This window comes from Sminthopsis crassicaudata, chromosome 4, assembly GCF_048593235.1.
Source record: "Sminthopsis crassicaudata isolate SCR6 chromosome 4, ASM4859323v1, whole genome shotgun sequence".
NCBI lineage: Eukaryota > Metazoa > Chordata > Mammalia > Dasyuromorphia > Dasyuridae > Sminthopsis > Sminthopsis crassicaudata.
In genome coordinates, this window is record NC_133620.1 from 308,571,176 (window position 1) to 308,590,524 (window position 19,349).

Below are 19,349 nucleotides of genomic sequence, written 5' to 3' on the forward strand. Positions count from 1 at the left end.
AGCCTCTCTGATCTGTTTCTCCACTCCTGTTATCCCAGTTCCTTAATTATTCTTTCAGCATTTCGATATCGGGACTCTAGTAGTTTGGGGTGGCCTGTCTTGGTCTAACTGCATAATTTGCTCAGAAATCTGTCTCCTACTAGCAGCTCCTGTTCCAGAGAGAAGGGGACAAGTAGAGTTACTCTAAGACCCACTTTTTCCCTCTCTTGGAGCCCCTGACAGTCGTGGGGTGCCCCTCTTAGGGGCTCTATCCATTGTGCTACTTAACTGCCCAAAATACAATACTTACCATAGCACTTGAGCAGTACTCAACATGAAAGTCCATTGTAAAGCTGTTCAATTCTTTCCCAAAGAAAGAGAATGAAGCAACATCTACCACAATTGTCACTCCAAAAAATTGAAATCCAGATCTAACATTCCATCTCTCCATTATGGAATTATTAGTTTCTCATGGCTATTTAAGTCATCAGAAGCCATTCATATTACAAGCAATTCCCATAGAGTTGCCCTGTGGAAAGAGTATTGTACCAGGAGTTAGGATGTCTTAGTTATTGGGAGAGAAATATAATAGCTCTTTAAGATGTGAGAAGTTAAGGTGCTGAAGGGGACTTAGACTTGTTTAATTATATTTCTGGGAGCAAATGGGTAGAAGTTACAAAGAGAGTAATTTACACATTGAGATAACACTTTTTGCTAACACTTTGAACTCTCCATAAGAAGTTACTGGCTCCTTAGAAAGGAAGTGATTTCCTTTCTTGGGCAATCTTCATCTCAGGAATTACCAGCTGGCTCTAGTACACTACAGTCTCCAATCATGTGTCTGTATCCTCAGTACTCAGCTTAGCACCTAATAGGGACAAGTATTTAATAAATTCCAGTTAGCTGATTGATTCATGACCTAAGGCAATCACTTTTTTTGAAGGGGGGGGATCTGAGCCTTAATTTTGAAAAGGATTAAACTAAAAGGTCTCAAAGGTCTTTTCCAGCTCTAGTATTTGCTTGATTCTATAATGAGCCAGGAGGCTAAAGTCCTAGGAAACCAAAGATACGTCAAAGATTTTGTAGGAAGTATTTGTAGGAAAAGAAGTCTATATAAAAAATTTAAGCTTAAAATCTGGCACCATAAATAATCTATTTTTCTAGAGCTACCAGTCATTCATCAGATCAAATCCAATCTCAGAATCTTACAACTGCCTTTGCTTACTAATTAGTAATTGCTAATTAGTAATTGAAACCAGGTAACTAAGTGGGACTATTTATTAATGAGAATCTTACAGTTGTGGTGTTTTTCCTCCTTGATGCCTGACCAGAACAATGTGGCCTTTTCCACACTAGGAATCACATTTGAGAAACTAAAGAAAAGGAGGTCTATGGGCTTTCCCTTAAGATTAAAAGTGTCTCTAGGAAGCTTCTTTCCTATGAAAATTTTATCAAACTTAGAAGTAAATCCATCTGAAAGCACTAGCTCAACCACAAAAAGTTAAAGTGGAGAAAAGGAATGACTCACTACAGTGAGCTCCTTGTTTTGTCAACCCCAGAAATAGCCCCCTGACCTATACTCTCGTCATCCACACCCAAGAGACAGCAACTTGTTTCCATTTGTTCTCTGTGGAGATAATTAATGAAGTGTGTGTGTATGTGTGTGTGTGTGTGTGTGTGTGTGTGTGTGTGTGTGTGTGTCTTGCCCACTAAGAAGTCTGTCTTCCTAGCAAGATGGCTTCTTAGTGTAATTAAAACCACCATTTGCCACAAATCTCGTGCCTGTATTCATTAGGATTTGCAAATTCTTTCTCAAAACCTGCCACTGGCCAAGGGGATCCCATTTCTCCCTATTCTTGTACCTCATCATTTGCACCTCATCAGATTTATCCTTTATTTTCCTTCTGCTGGGTCTTCACTCTTCCCTCTCTCTAAAATGTTCTTTTCTCCCAGCTGTGCAGTCCAATTCAATTGATTAATCAATAATCAATAAATATGTTAAACATCTATGTGCTTTTGTTAAATGTTGTCACTTTAGTCATAAATGACTACTCGTCACCTGCTTTGAGGTTTTCTTGGCAAAGATAGTAGAGTGCATTGCCATTTTCTCTAGCTCACTTAACAGATGAGAAAACTGAGGAAAACAGGTTAAGTGACTTGCCCAGGGTTACACAGCTAGTAAGAGCCTAAGGACAGATTTTTAACTCAAGAATTCATGTTAATTCAATGTTAAACTGATTACATTTCTTATAGGCCTAGCACTTTATTCATTGCCCCACCTAGCTGCTCCAGCTTGCTAGGCATTCAAAACAGAATTGACAAAAATGTAAAAAGAGGTACAAAAATCCATTGAAGAACTCTCCAAAAAGTAGAAGTGGACAAATGAAAAAAGAGATACAAAAATTCATTGAAAACAATAATTCTTTTAAAATGAATCATCATAAAACAAGAAAAAAAAATGAAAATGAATGGGACAGATGGGATGAAGTATTTCTCAGTATTGAGACTAGGCCTAAATTACATAATCCCTATTCCCAGAGCAGGAAGATGAGATCTTGGGCCTCAGGTTTCAGAAAGTCACATGATCCCTATTCCCAGTTTTGAACCCAGGGATAGTGAAGTTGCAGGAAGTGATGTGACCCACAGGAAGCAGACAACATTGGTGACCTATCTAATTGATGAGGTGCAAATGATGAAGCTAGTTGTAGTAAAGAAGTGTGAGAATTAGGGTGGGGAATCCCTCTGGTTGGAGCAGGTCCAATGCAAAAGAATTAAAAAACCCGAAAATCTGAGTGGCAGAAAAGGGAATTTTATTGGTGCTAAGAAGTCAACTTTGCTAGAAAGAGAGACTTCTTAATTGCAAGGTCCTATTAGGGAAATGGCAAAGGTTAACACTGAGAAGAGAATATCTTCACAGTGGGCAAAAATCCTGGCAGGTAGCCTTGCCAAGAAAAGAGCTTCCTTGGCAAAGCAACTTCCTGTTTCAGAGTTCTGCAAAGATTAGGAGTTCAGAGTTGTCTTTTATTAGCAGTCTGAGGCTTGGGGCTGGGAGTTATCTGGGCTAATTAATAGAGGACTCTCAGGCAGAGATCTCCAGTAGAATAAAATCCCTTAACTGGGATTTTGAAGGCTTTTCCAGAGTCTGGGAACTTCCTGAAGGGAATCTAGGCCACCCCCAAAAGATCTCAATTTCAATGGAGGGTGATTTGACCAAGTTCTTCGATTGAATGAAACCACTTAATTTGGGAAGGGCTTGTCTGGGAATGCTTTTCCCATGGGAGAACTTAAGATCCCCTTCTTTTATAGATTAAAAGGGACATAGTTTCAGGGTTCACCCCCATCACAATGAAAAGGTGTGGGTTTTTGCCATTTAATTAGCTTTCTACTTTCTGCTGATTGGGTTCCAGAAGCATATGGCAGGAGTTGGGATGCTTCCCAGGTGTGTCTGGGCCTCTCTCTGCAGGTATTAAATAAATGCTTTCTTTTTGTACCTGAAGATGTCTCTTATTAGTTAATTTGGGAAGGAGGGTCTAGTACCTGTCCCATACAAAAAGAATGAGAAGAAATAAAAAATTACAGAATATGTCACTGAAAAAACAACTCACCTGGAAAATAGATCAAGGATATTCAATTTAAGAATTATTAAGGAATAAAAGCCATGATCACAAAAGGAGCCTAGAGATCATCTTTCAAAAAACTGTCAAGGGAAACTGGCCTAATATTCTAGAACTACAGGGTAAAATAGAAATTGAAAGAATCCACCAATTTCCTCCTAAAAGAGATCCTGAAATGAAAATACCCAGGAACAGCACAGCCAAACTTTAGAGTTCCAGGTCAAGGAGAGAATATTGCAAGCAGCCAAAATGAAATAATTCAAATATCATTGAGCAACAGTCATGAGAACATAGCTTATGATATTCTGGAGTACAAAAGACCTAGGATTACAACCAAGAATCATGTGCCCAGCAAAACTGAGTAATCCTTCAGAGGGGGAATGTACATTCAATGAAATAGAGGACTTCCAAGCATTCTTGATGAAAAGGCCAGAGCTGAATAGAAAATCTTACTTTCAAATACAACACTCAAGAATAAAAATGTAAACTTTAAAGCAAAATCATAAGGAATTCAATAATGTTAAACTGTTTTACATTCCTATAATGAAAGATGATACCTATAACTCTTAATAACTTTCTCATTATTAGGATATTTAGAAAAAGTATACATAGAGGACACAGGTGTAATAAGTATATAGTGAGATAATTATGTAAAAAAAAAATAAAAGGGGTAAGAAAAATGGATAGATTGGGAGAAGAGGAAAGGAAGAGGTAGAATGGGGTAAATTATTTCATATAAAAGAGGCACAACAGAGTTTTTATAGTGGGGAGGAGATGGTAGGAGGAGTTGGAAGAGATAGGCAATGCTTGACCCCTAATTTTCATTGGAATTGACTCAAAAAGGGAATATCACATGCATTCAATTGGGCATAGAAATCTATCTTATTCTAAAGGACAGTAGGAACAGTAGGAAGAAAACGTGATTGTAAAAAACAGAGCAGCTGATAGGGAGGATTGAGGGAGGCAGTAGTCAGATATAAAACATTTAGAAAGAAAAGATAGAATAAACAGGAAGTAAATAGGATGGAGGAAAATAAAGTCAGTAATCATAACTGAAAATTTTTTCACAGCAGTTTCTTTGATAAAAGACGCATTTTTAAAAAATATATAGAGAACTGAGTCAAATGTATAAAAATAAGAGCCACTTCTCAATTGATAAATGAACAAAGGATATGAACTGTTTTCAGACGGTAATCAATTATCTAAAGTTGTATGAAAAAAATGCTTACATATACTTATCAGACTGGCTAATATGATAGAAAAGGAAAATGAAAAATGTTAAAGGGAAAAGTGGGAAAATTGAGACACTAATACACTGTTGGTAGAATTATATATTGATACAACTATTTTGCAAAGCAATTTGGAATTATGCCCAAAGGGCTATAAAATTATAAATACCTTTTGACCCAGAAATATAGATCTGCCAATAGATTAAAAAAGAAAGAAAGAAAGAAAAAGGACCTATATGTAAATGTTTGTTTATAGAAGTTCTTTTTTATGGTGGCAAAGATTTGGAAACTGGGGGGGAGGGAGGGTTTGCACATCAATTGTGGAATGGTGGAACAAATTGTAATGTATTATTGTGATGAAACAGTATTGTGCTATAAGAAGGGATGATCAAGATGATCTCTGAAAAATCTTGAAAAATTTATGTGAACTAATGCAAAGTGAAATGAGCAAAACCAGAAAAATACTGTTCACCGTAAGAGCATATTGTACAATGATTAACTGTGAATGACAGCTATTCTAAGGACTTATGATTTTAAGAAAAAAATGCTACCTATTCTCAGAGAAGGAACTGGTAAAGTCTGAATGTAGAATAAAAAAAAAAAAAAAAAAAAAAAGCATAATTTTTTTAAAAAGGTGTTTGGTTTTTTTTTTTAGGGTAGTTTTGTTTGATTTTTTTTCATAACATGACTGACATGGAAATGCTTTACATGACTGACTGCACATGTATAACTTAAATGAAATTGCTTGCCTTCTTAATAAGAGGAAAAAGAAGAAGAGAGAATTTGGAACTCAAAAGTAAAAAAAAAAAGAATGTTGACAATTATTTTTACATATAATTGGGGGAAATTTTAAAAAATAAGTCTTATAATAAATAGAAGACTGAATAAATTGAATAATAGTTTTTATTTTATGAGTAATTTAGATGAAGGTATACAATAGTGTATAAATTAGTTGGAATAACATAAAAGAATTTAATTTGCTGACTTAGACTGAAAATCTAACTTTCTGCCTCAGGAGCCTTCCAACTGTCAATGGTATGTTCTTGCTTTTCTAATCCAAGTCCCCCAGGATTGTTCCTTTTGGGCCTGGTGCATATGCAGAGGAAAAAAAAAAAAAACACAAAAAAACTAATATTGGGTCTGAGGTATTTGCACATCTCAGGAGGAGTATACACTCTCCACCTTACTCATAGATGAAGTTCTTAAGTATAATTGTGAATATTCAGTCTCTCTGTAGCAATGTCTTCTATATTTTAGTGCAATTCCTTACCCTCAGAGAGTGGACAAGTCTGAAATCCCCAGGAAAAACTTTTGTCATTTTCTCAGGTATATTTCCATGGTCAAAATTCCAAGGCAGTGTTAGAAAAACTTCCCGAGTTTCCTCACCTGTCTTAAAAACAGGAGCCTAAGTTATATACATTCCAAACATTCACTTTTCTGCCCAATAACCTTAAAATATCCTCATTCTTATATTTTGTTATTAGGAGACCACTATGCTTTTCAATGGGAAATGCAAAAGTTCTCCTTAATTCGTTAGTTTTCATTGTTTCTAGATTTGCTCCATGTGTGCCCACATTAACTTGACAATATTAATACAACTGTCAAATGCATAGTACTTCAGCAAGTAATCTATTGGATTAATATGTCATACATAACAATACACACAAAATGCATAACTTCAATTCATGCAAAAAGTACAAATGACTTTTTCGTATGTTAATACACAGCAAATAATTAAAGATTCAAACGTTTAAGAAATTCACCATACAGATAAATACAGGAATTGCACAACAGTAGTATTTAAACCAATAAAGATAACTTTTTTGTTCAGCTTTTTAATGTTGTCTGATTTTTCATGATTCCACTAGGGGTTTTCTTAGCAAAGATACTGGAATGGTTAGCCTTCTTTCTCCAGATCACTTTATAAATGAGGAAACTGAGGCAAACAGAATTAAGTGACATGCCCAGGATCACATAACTTAGTGTCTGAGGCTGCATTTGAACTCAGGTCTTCCTGACTCCAGGCCCAGCACTCTATTCACTGCACGACCTAGCTGCCTACCCCAACTTGTAATACCAATATGTATATGTGTGTGTGTGTGTGTGTATGTGTATATTGAGAGAGACAGATAAAGAGAGGGAGAAGAAAAGGAAGGAGGGGAGGAGAAGGGAGGAGGGAGAGATAAATTAGAGAAAAAAAGTTGGTTTGGTTTTAAAGTCAAATGTCAATCATTTGACAATAGCATCATTTGAAATACAATGGACTGGTCCAATGGGGAAAAAACACCATATAAGCCCAGAACACATAACAAAATTGTCCCAGCTTTTTGGGAGGATAAACTTTTTACTTCACTTTGGTTACTTACTTTAACAATATTTTTGATAATAAGCATAACCTTCCTAAGTTCTCTGATTCTCAAGTCACTATATAGCTTCCTAAAGTTGAAATTTGGGTTTCTATATCCTAAGGAAATTATAAAAGGATCCACATATACAAAAATGTGTATAGCAATTCTTTTTGTAATGGCAAGAAATTGAAAATTGAGATGTTCATCAATTGAGGAATAGCTGAATTAGTTATGAATTAGTTATGAATCTAATAGAATATTATTCTATAAGAAATGATGAGCAGATTAGTTTCAGAAAAGCTTGGAAAGACTTATATGAACTAATGCTGAGTGAAGTGAGCAGAATCTGGAAAACACTGTACATAGTAACAAGGTAAGGATCAACTGTGATAGACTTGGCTCTTCTCAACAATGCAATTCCAATAGATGAGATAGAAAATGCCATCTGCATCCAGACAGAGATATGGAGACTGAATATGGATCTAAGCATTGCTTTTTTCTCTCTCTCTCATGTTTTTTTCCCCTTTTAGGTCTAATTTTTTTTTTTTTTTTGCACAACATGAAAAATATGGAAATAAATTTAAAAGAACTGCACATATTTGACCTATATCAGATTGCTTGCTGTCTGTCTTTGGGAGGAAGGAGATAAGGAAGGGTGGGAGAAAAATTTGGAACACAGTCTTACAAAAGCAAATGTTGAAAACTATCTTCATATGTATTTGAAAAATAAAATACTATTAAAGAAAAAAAAATTATACCACAATTTAACTCACATCTTTTTATCTTGTTCATAAGGATATGTGAGGGAATTTTTTATGTGTTGCTAAATGCCAGGTAAAGTAGATATTTGGCAATCCCCTGATGAATCATTCTGGTAAACTTGTCAAAGAAAGAAATTTATATTGATCTGGTATGGCCTGTTGCTGGTGAGACCTTGATGACTTTCTGATTATTTCTCTTTTTCTAGGTGTAAATTAACCATCTACATTCTACAATTTATTTGGAAGTCAAAATCAAGCTCACTGATTTATAATTTTCAGACTCCCTTTCTTTGAAAATCAGTGAATGTCTTTTTTTTTTTTTTCTGGTCACTTCTCCATAGATTTTCAAAGATCATCAAGCGCATTTCAGAATCACATCTACTAGTTCTTCAGTATCTAAGGATGTAATTTGTCTAAGTCTACTGACTTAAATTAATTAGGGGTTTAAAAAATTGACTATTTTTCAATCTTACTACTTATCTTGGTTTCAATTTCCTCTTCACAATTTTGGTTGTCTCTTCAAATTTAAAATTATCCTTCTTTAAAAAGATAGTAGCATATGACAAAAAAAAAAAAAAAAAAAAAAAAAAAAAAAGGCAAATAATGAAGGGTAAATAAAATGCTTCCTTCTCTGAGTCTTGTAAACAGAACTGGTGATATCCTTCAATGATGTTTTCTAATTTTCCAGGAGATACTAATGCATTTTTTGCAGAGTTGTGAACTGATCCAACTGTTCTAGAGAACAATTTGGTACTACCCTTTGATCTAGCATAAATAATAATAATAAATAAATAATAAAGACTTAGTGACATACTAAGTCTTCATTCTGAAGACAATCCAAAAGGAAAATCCTTTTTTCCTGGTTATACAAAAAAAAAAAAAAATATATATATATATATATATATATATATATATATAAGTTCTTTTTGTAGTGGCTAATAATTGGAAATCAAAAGGATGTGCATAAATTAAGAAATAGCTAAATGGGGAAACAGAATTTGGAATTCAAAATTTTAAATAAAAATGCTTTTTAAAATTAGAAAAAATAGCAGATAGGTTGGATTTATATCAGGAATGTAACATTGGTTCAATATTAGAAAAATCTATACATGTAAGATAATGTATTAAGCAAAAATAAAGATCATATGATATTAGCAAAAAAAAAAAAATAGCAGAAGCAAAATAAAGACTGAGCAGCTTTCTCTTTTCTGAGGCACCTATTATTGTCTTTACTCCAAACAGGAGTCCAAATTTTTTCTTTGAACTTCCTCCCCTCCCCTGAATATTGTGTTTAAAAAAATAAGCCACCCTTTTTTGTTGTCCTTATAATCAAGCTCAAATCCCCTGTTGCTCAGAAGCAGCATGAGGTGTTCTGCACTAGGAGCTGGGTATTTCAAGTTGAGAAAACAGCTATCTCCATCTGCTGGGTGCTCAGAAGAGCTGCAAGCAGATCAAAAAATGATTCTTTGCAGATGGCCAGAGACCAGACATGAAATGCCAATGAAAAAACAATTGTGGGAGGAGTAGGAAACATATTAGAGAAAGCAAAAAATAGGAAACTTAACTATGAAAGTGACAGTAAAAGATTTGATGAAGTAAAATTGCCCACCAGTAGTTTTGTTTTTTTGGTTTGTTTTTGTTTCTTAATTTACCATGATCCCTAATATACACATACACACATTTTAGTTTGTAAATAAAATGCTTCCTTCTCTGAGTCTTGTAAACAGAACTGGTGATATCCTTCAATGATGTTTTCTAATTTTCCAGGAGAAAGGCAAGGAGTCAGAAGTTACAAATTCTCCTCCCCCCCATTGTAATATTCTTCATGACTTATAGTCTCTGCTATAAAAGCTTCATCCAGATGAAGATGAAGGCTGTTGAAATTAAGTAAGTTATCTCATAGCCCAGGAAGTAACAGTCCACATTTAAATTTCTATAATCCAATTCTAAATCCAGTGTTCTTGCTATGACATTATATTGCTCAGAGATAGATAGGTGATACAGTGGCTAGAGCCCTGGACCTGGAGTGAAAAAAGCCTAAATTTAAATTCAGTTTCAGATACTTACTAGTCCTCCAATCCTGGGCCAATCACTTAAGCCCTGAATGCCTCAATTACCCAAGTGTAAATGAGGATAATAATGGCACCTATCTCCCAGGGATATTATGAAGTTCTAATGAAATAACATTTGTGAATTGTTTAGAACACTGTAGACACTGGATCCTTGCTTATTTAACTTCCTTCCTTCTTTCCCTCTTCCCTCCCCTCAAGAAATGATTAATAGTGTTCTATCTCCACTAAGGTGGAAAATATAGACTAGACACAATAATTAATTAGTGATTAAGTGAATAGGGTAACATCAGAATAGATCTCTGAGTAAGTCAAGTAGGATATTCTCAGTACCTAAGAAGTTCCTAAGAAGGAATGTGCAAGATTATCATTAAGTTAAATATAGATCAGTATTATCTAGGAGTAGAGCATAATGAATGACTTCAAGGAATCTTTCCTATGTAAACTTCATAACTTATCCAGCATATTTGCAAAAGGTTGTAATCCAAAGAGAACCATATGACTACTTCGTAGATGACTAGTTCATAGAAAAATCATGAACCTCATCAATCAAAGTTGTCCACCTCAATTTTATAAGCATACTTTCCTTTCTCAGGTTCATTTTCTGCAATGAGGCAGGAAAAAAGCACTGTACCAGATGCTACAGAATACATAGAAAAGCAGCCAAAGAATGAAAGCAGGGGCCTGTGTAAATATTTGACACTTCTCTGCAAAGCTAAGTAGAAGTAGTTTTCCATCTGAAACACTACATTAAACAATCTCCTGAAATATTCAAATACTGGGGCTTTTCCAAGGGTTCCAGAACTGAAGGCTGGGAAAACTGAGAATAGACATGGTAAAGAGGGCTTACAGAAGGTGATGTCCCTGGAGGATGATGCCTCATTTGCATCCCAGCTAAAGGGTTATTTTGACTTTCAGATTGTTCTGAGCAAACCAAAATGTCTATATTTAGCAGCTCCCAGTTTAATGCAGATTCTGTCTGGAGATTTCATGGCATACTGCCAGTAACAAAATTAGTCTATGGGATATCTAGCACCCTGAGTTAACCAATGATCCTGTGATATTTTTAGTAACAATAATATAATGTTGATTTAATTGTGCTTTTTATGACTTTGTAAACTAATCTCTAAAATAGCTGAGTTGTGTCTCTTCTTAACCCTGTAACTGGCCCCAGATATAGGTGACTTCAATGGAAAAATGAATCTAATTCTTCATCTCATGAAATATGGGGGTGGGAACGAGAAGATGGAAGAATGATGTGGACAAGCCATCATAAATATAGCAAGGTCATTATTTTCTGGGTTGGGATAGAGAATTTTTTTTTTCTCATCCATCTTCTCCCCTCCGCCCCACCTTCCCTTCATCTACCCAGAGTTATTTTGTTACCTCATCATGCATCCTCACTGCCACAAGTTGCCACTTTGATGCTTACAGATTTGTGGACTTTTAACTACAGGATTGTTGGTTGACACAGAATGGAATTTATCTGTTTTCTCATTCTATAGTCTCTTGTGCATGCCCATAAGTCTTCTAGAGAGGATATATGAAACATCCTAAAATTTTTTCACTAGGTCTTTTGCATTTCATGGTTATTAATGAAGTACTCAAGTAGTCCATTTGTTACTCCTTGCTGTGATTGGCCCATTCTTCTGATAAACTCTGAATCTTCAGAGATTGCATTGCTTACAGAATGTCATATTCTAATTTTCTCTCTGCCCCTTCTCTCTACCTCCCTTTTTTATGTATTATCTTCCTCCTTTAGAAAGTAGTCCTTGGGAGTGAGCTTAATCTAGGTTGCTTATATTCGTATATTCTGCAATTAGCACAGTGCCTCATAGTAATAAATTAATGTTATCAAAAATACTTTATCTAGATGAGATTTCAAAGACTATAACTAATAAGTATTACAACAGTTGACATTTTTATAGTGCTTTAAAGTTTGCAAAAAGATTTACATATACCTTAATTGGTTCTCATAATAATCTTATTACATAAGAACTGATATTTTGATTTCTCTAGAAGAGAAAGAAACAGATTCAGAGAGGTTGATGAAAGTGTTAAGAAATATAAATTTTCTCCTCAGGATTATCTTGGCTAAAACCCAAAGTTTTGACATATTATCATTTTCTTTGATGAAATTTGACCCATGGATTCATTAGAACTAAGTTATTTAGTCTCCAGGGAATTTAAATCCTTTCTTCAAAGGAACTTTGTTAGATATGACTTTTTTGTGTTATGATCAGCAATGTTTTCTCCATGAGATACTTCTGTAAACACTGCTACCCAGCTAAAATTTTCTTTTAAAAACACTGCTAGTTCTAAGTCACTATTTTAACATGGTTATTTTTGCTTTCCTTTCTCTATTAGAATATAATTTTCTTTCCTGATGTTCTACATATTCTAATTGGTTTACCAAGTTGGGTAAAAAATTTACTTCTCAAAGTGGTAGTAGATCTATGAAGCTGTTTTTAAAAAAGAGGGAACACTAACGATTAGTAAAGGAAGTCTAATTTTTCTGTAACTGTTTGGGAAGTTTTTCTTCTATAGTTAAGGTGCCATGCACAATTGAAAAATATATGCATTCTACTCTGTTCCTATTCAGTAATTTCCAGAGATCTATCTGAATTTTCTAAAATTCTATTCAAATCTCCAATTTCTTTCTTATTTAGAGTTTGGTTAGTTTGTTGGAGAGGATTATATTGAGATCTGCAACTATTTTTGTTTTGTCACTTTCTATGTAGGACAGATCCAGTGTTTCCCGATTTCTCCACCCCATTTTAGGATTAGACAGTTCTTTCCTAGATCCTGGTCTGGGCTCCTGTCTCCCTTGTCCTGGCACATAGCAGGTGCTGGATTTCCTGACTGGTTTGGATTTTTCTGCACTTGAAATGTTTTTCAGTATAGAAGGACTGCATGGACTCTATAAAAAGGATTCACTAAACTATGAAAAATTTAGTTCCCTCAAGGGCAATTCAAAACGTGGGGAAGTTCTGAATCTGGAGGACTTTAGGACTCATATGGAAAATACTAATCACTCAATATCGTTCATGGACCATTTAAAGTTCCTTATATGTTCTCTGAATGTGTTTGTAGACTCATTTATTTTTTTCATTTTATGCACATATCTGGAATGAAATAAAAGTTATCTTGTACTCAATGTGCCCACTGTTATCTTGTGTATTTGTATGGGACCTAGAAAGACTTTTTTTACCTGAATCTATTGAAACCTAGACACAAGCTATATTCTTAGATTTCCTAGATTCGGGAGCCAGAGAGATAAGTAATTTTGGAGGGCAACCCTCAAAATTGTATGCACTCCCAGAACATGGACTACTGAGTACAAGATTACACTTATATACAATTTGCGTCAGTTAAATTGGTATTTTAGTCTAGGTTTTCACTTGACAATGAGTCAAAATTTAGTGTCTCTTTGTATGAATTCACTAAGTGTGTATACAGCCTTTAGTTGAAGTGAAAGAGATCTAAGGATTTCCTTGAAGTGACTGATTTTTGAGACTTAGAACCATATATCATCAACAAGAAAATATATGTATTAAAAAGAAGCATTTTTGTATCAGGCAGAAGATTAGAATGTATGTAAAATCACTTCACAATTTTCCAAATAAACCAAATACTGTCCAGCATCTACTCTTGCTCCTATTAAATGCTAGCTTTAACTTGTTCATCTGATGTGCCTGTTCCAGGTATGTATATTGATGGGACTTGTCAGTCAACTTTATATCATTGCACAAACAGATGATTTTCATTTATTTTATTTTTCCTACTTTTTTTTGACTGATCATGGATTTTTAAACTATCCCTTGGTTATTCATACCAGAAGAGTTAGAAAACAGAAAAATGTACACTAGTTATATCATGGAGGCTGTTCCACATAAGATACAGATTGAAAAAGGATTTCTTTTAAAAAATAATAATATATGTGTGTATATATATATATATATATATGCATATATATATATATATGTATGTATTTTGAAATACTTCTCGTGTAATTAGACTAAGTTCTACATTATTAAAGGGCTCCCTTAATGAGATTGATGATTGCTTGGAAGAACCTGACCCAACATATTGGCACATATGAGGATTAGCACATAATAGTTCACATTTACATAATTCTCTAAGATTTACAAAATCTTCCTTACAAATTCTGAGGAAAAAGCTTTATATTCTGTACATAAATGTTTGCTGAATTTATTTAATTTAAATTAATGTGAGCTATTATGTAAGCTATTATTTTTCTATGAAAAAAGAGATGTTTCTTTGCTCTAGAAGCATGAAAACCTTCCAATGATAGGATTTTTCTGATGTGCAACATATTTGTCCTCTCTTTTGGAGATGTTACAAATGACACCATTTCTGGTATTTGACAATTTCTATATGGAATACTTACCTTAAGTTCCCAGTGGGTCCTTCCACCCATTAAACCATAGTTTTAAATATAAACTGCCTTACCCAAATTGTTTTAGAAATTGAATTAAAAAATTGAAACTGCAAAAGAAAATATTCTGTACCTCCAATTATATTTTGAATGCAAAAAAGATGTTAACATAATAGACTTAAAAATCATATATGTAAAAAAAAATTCCTATCTTGCTGATCTGTGAACATGTATCCTTACTGTGATATTGAAAGTATAAATAAAATTAGAATTGAATTTCCTGTGCAAACCAAAGGAAAAATGTAGAGTTCCAGTAGAATTCTTCCTGGCACCAACAAGTGGTCTCAGGTCTCTCATTCTAAAATTAAAAACAAAAAAACAAACAAAACTGATCCTCATTTGACTCTATCACTCCTAAGACTATTTGTGTTTTAACTCTCCTTTTCATAACTACGTTCCTTGAAAAAGCAGTCTACTTTACTTGATTCTATTTCCTTTACTTTCACTTAGAAGCCATTTGCAATCTGCCTTCTGACCTTACTAGCTCAGTTGAAAATACTCTACCCATACTTATAATGATCACTGATTTCTTTTCTTTTTTTAACCAATTATAAATACAATTCTCATTGGTCTGATAATGACACAACTTTATTGACCATTTCAACATGAGTTCAAATGAACAGAAAATCATAGCAATTAGCATCATTGGCAACCTTCTACTAATTATTTCTAGGACAGATAATGAGTGATGTAGGAGTTTCTTTATTATGATTGAAAAGAGAGAAGGATGAAGAGATCTTTGAAAAGACTATGTATGGAAAATTATAGATAAGGGATTTTTCTGTAACATTGTAAAAACCTCTATGTCCCTTTTTATAATCAAGAAAAATGCCTAAACTAATGCTGAGTTGAACCAAATCAATTCCAATAGAGCAGTAATGAACTGAACCAGCTACACCCAGCAAAAGAACTCTGGGAGATGACTGTGAACCACTACATAGAATTCCCAATCCCTCTATTTTTGTCTGCCTGCATTTTTTTTATTTCCTTCACTATTTCAAAGTCTGATTCTTTTTGTACAGCAAAACAACTGTTTGTACATGTATACATATAATGTATTTAATTTATACTTTAACATATTTAACATGAATTGGTCTACTTGCCATCTGGGGGGGGGGAAACGGGAAAAATTAGAACAAAAAGTTTGGCAATTGTCAATGATGTAAAATTACCCATGCATATATCTGGTAAATAAAAACTATATTTAAAAAAATGCCTACTTTGTCTATAGGTTGGTTCAGAAGAGAGTCTTCATGTATTTTCCAGAAGAAATTGTTTCCAGATTTGAAGCCTTCTAAGGAAATTATATCCTCAGGTAAAATGGAAAAACTCTCCTTTCTGCTAAATGAATTGATAGACACCCACTTCCCATTCTATATTATCTACCGAATCAACTTCGTAGTAGCATTTGCTTTAGGTAAAGGTTTGGGCCTCCAATATGCAAAAAACGTCATCAAATCCTTCTTCATTATCACAGTTCCTGTTAAATACTTCCATAATTGACATGCTTCAAATCTTCCAACAGGATGAAATGAGGATTGACTAATTCAGTATCCAGAGTTTTATCTGCTCGTGAGCACTTCTCTTAAGGCAGTGATACAGCAGATGTTCCAATTAAGTGAAGCAAACTCCAGTTTTTGAAGTAGCAGCTCCTCATTTCTTTCAAATAAGCTTTTCATATGCTGAAGCATTTCTGTTGGTATCTTGTCCAAATTCTCCTCTATTTCTAATATCTTTCTTTGCAGATTTTGGATTTGCTCAAAAAATTTGGCTTTATTCTCTTCAAGTGTTGACAAGTAGTTTCTGGATTCCTTAAGGTCCAATAATTGTAAATGTTGATTTTCTTGATTCTGTAAGAACTGGTACATTTTGTAGTATTCAGGTCTAACTGATTTTTAAAGAATGTATGCATCCTCCTTACAATATTCCTCTCTTCTCACTTTGTCCAATGGAATGTTTAATTCTTTCTTTTCCATGTAAGATAACTTCTTCTGGAGCGTGTCCTTATACTTGTCAGCAACCCTGTCCAAGGAAAGAACTTGTTGATTCTTGTGCTCTGGGACTAATGAACAAGACTCACAGAAGAGTTTCTGGTCTTCCTCATAGAAGAGATTCTCTTTTTCCCTATGCTGATCAGAGTGGTCAGGTCTATCACGGTCTGCAATAAATGAGGTCTGAGCAATATTTTGCCAGTGATAGACAGATTATGCAGGCTCTTCTTTTTAATTTTGTCAACTGCTTGCAGATATTTATTTAATATAATGTCCTTTGTGATAGTTTTTTCCATGCCTTATATTTATCGAATTACCTTGTACCCACTTTGTTCCTCATTTTTTGGCTTTATCTCTTACTCAATGCTTACCATCTTCCTAAAGCATAGCTACATTTTTAAAAAATTGTTTTTTACAGTGAGATATTTCATACTGTCTTCTATTTTTTTTTCATGATTTTGGTTTTATTTTGTTTCTTTATTTCTCATAAAGCCATTAGCTTTCATTTGCTCAATTCTAATTTTTAAGAAATTATTTTCTTCAGTGAGCTTTTGTACCTCCTTTTCCATTTAGCCAAATTTTGTTTTTTAAGACATTCCTCTTATTGTACTTCCTTGTATCACTTTCATTTCTCTTTCTGATTTTCCTCTTTTACTTGATTTGGACTCTCCTGAGATAAAAATTTTATTTTTCTTGGAATTTGGACATAGGAATTTTGACTTTGCTTTTTTCTTCTGTGTGTGTTCCAATTTTCCTAGTCACCCTAGTAATCTTCTCCGCCTCCCCCCCCACCATTGTTTGCTTATTTTCTCAATCATTACTTGACTCTTAATTCTTTGTTTAAAATAGGGGTCTGCTTTCAGCATGGAGATTGCACTATCTCATGCTTCAGAGCTTTTGTGTGTGTGTTTTCAGATGTAATTCTAGGGACCTGCAAATTTTAAGTTCTTCCAAGGTGTCATGATCTAAGGAGAGGTATGTTTACTAGGTATGTTACTTAAATTATAACAAAGGTCCTGGCTCCACCATGGCCTGCAGTTCTGATTTAATAAAGTTCTTCCTCACCTTGGAACTGCCATCTGGTTTTGAGTAAAGACAAAGCAACAGAATCTTGCCACAGCGCTGGCAAAGAGGCCCCTGTAAACTCCTTCTGACTAGCTGTTCAACCCTTTTACCATCTGTGGGCTGAGAGATTCAGGAGTAGTTGGTGCTTATTGCTGATTCAGGGTTCCCAAGGCCTCTTCCTTGTTTGCCAAGACTGCCAGTGCTAAACTATATTCAACTCTCACCTAGGTGTGACAAACCTTTCCTACTGACCTTTTCAGTTGTTTTGGGCTAGAAAATTTCTCCATTCCAACTTTTTAAAAAAATGGATTCTGAAACTCTAGAATTTGTTTAGAGTCATTATTTAAAAGTATTTGGATGGGTTTAGGGACAATTCAGGAAAATCTCTGATGTTACTCCACATCTTGATTCTGCTCACTCAAGATGACTGATTTCTTAATTGCTAATCTGATAACCATTCAGAATTTATCCTACCTACTTCAGTCCCCACTTCAGTCCCCACTATGTGACTTCTCAGATTAAAGAACATCTCTTTAGTCACCATTCATTAGTATGGATTTTCTCTATTACAATAGAATTTCCTTGAGGACAAGAATTGTCTTGCTTTTGAATTAGTATCCCCAGCCCTTAGCACAGTGTCTGACATATATAAAGTGATAAATAAATAATCTATTCAGTTCTGCCATATTTCTGACTCTTCCTTTTTAGCTTTCTCTGTTAGATTACTATCCAACTCTTAAATCCCTAACTAGAGATGTATCTTATTCTATAACTTCTCTAGAAGGTAAAATTAAAGAGTAACTGAGAAATGACCAAAAATTCAAGAAGAAACAATAAATGAATTTTGCCAGCTCAAATAAGCAAAAAGAAAGGCAGAAATCTTTAACCCATTAAGAAAATGATCCAGACAAAAAAGTCATAATTTATGGAAGTCCTCCAGTACAGAAGGCTATGGAAGCCTCAAGTCTGAAGCTGTGTACTAAGAGCATGGGGATCCTATATCAAAGTCTAGCAAAAAAATACTTGGATCCTGAAGCTATGTTATTCTGAGCTAAATCCAGCTCAAAGGGATATTGGGCTCAAGCCTAGAGGATAATAATCAAAGTCTATCTTGAGCTTAAACACAGCACATACTACCCTGAACAAATTGCCTTAATGAATATACTGATTCTCAATCCCAGCCTTCAGCAATACAGATCAGAACCAAAGAAAGCTTTATCATTCCTTCTAAAAGCCCACCACAACTGGCTCTGATACAAAGTCATAATCAATGTAGTAGGGCTAGAAATGAGAATAAAAACACAAGAAAATACCAACAGCACTGATAATATAAACTTAGAAGAGATCTACACAAAATCTACAAGAAAAATCTTAAAGGAAAATCAAAGATATGCTATCAGATTTCCTTCATTAAAGAAATGAAGCATTTTTAAAAATGATCACAAAATGAAATTAAATCTCTAGAGGAAAGAAAATAAAATAATTTCTATTCTTTCCATACTTTTAAAGTAAATATCCCTTTCTTATAAGAGTTTTGGGGGGAAAAAAAAGAATAAAAACAGAAATTAGACTTTTTAAGTAAAGAATGGAAAGGAGAATAAACACCTTGTAATAGGAGCAAAACTTTACTCAATTAATAGACTCTATGAAAATTTGATTAGACTAGAAAGCTGAATCCATGAGACCACAAGAAATACTAGAACCAAAGTGAAAGACTGAAGGAAAAAAAACCCACAAAAATGTATGATATTTCCTATGAACCACAACAACTTACTACTACTAACCTAGAAAATATCAAGGAGGGATAACAAAATTTAGACTATCAGTAGATGTT

At 34.2% G+C, this 19,349-nt stretch overlaps 1 protein-coding gene across 1 annotated transcript in view; it reads right to left on the reverse strand.

Annotated features, from left to right (window-relative positions):
- Positions 1-5,707: 5,707 nt before the first annotated feature.
- Positions 5,708-19,349, reverse strand: part of MAP2K4 (mitogen-activated protein kinase kinase 4) — a 210,196-nt gene continuing 196,554 nt past the window's right edge. The window contains exon 12 of the mRNA XM_074312045.1: positions 5,708-6,208. Coding sequence (XP_074168146.1) covers positions 6,205-6,208 — 4 coding nt within the window. The 3' untranslated portion in view covers positions 5,708-6,204. The remainder of the gene's footprint in view (positions 6,209-19,349) is intronic.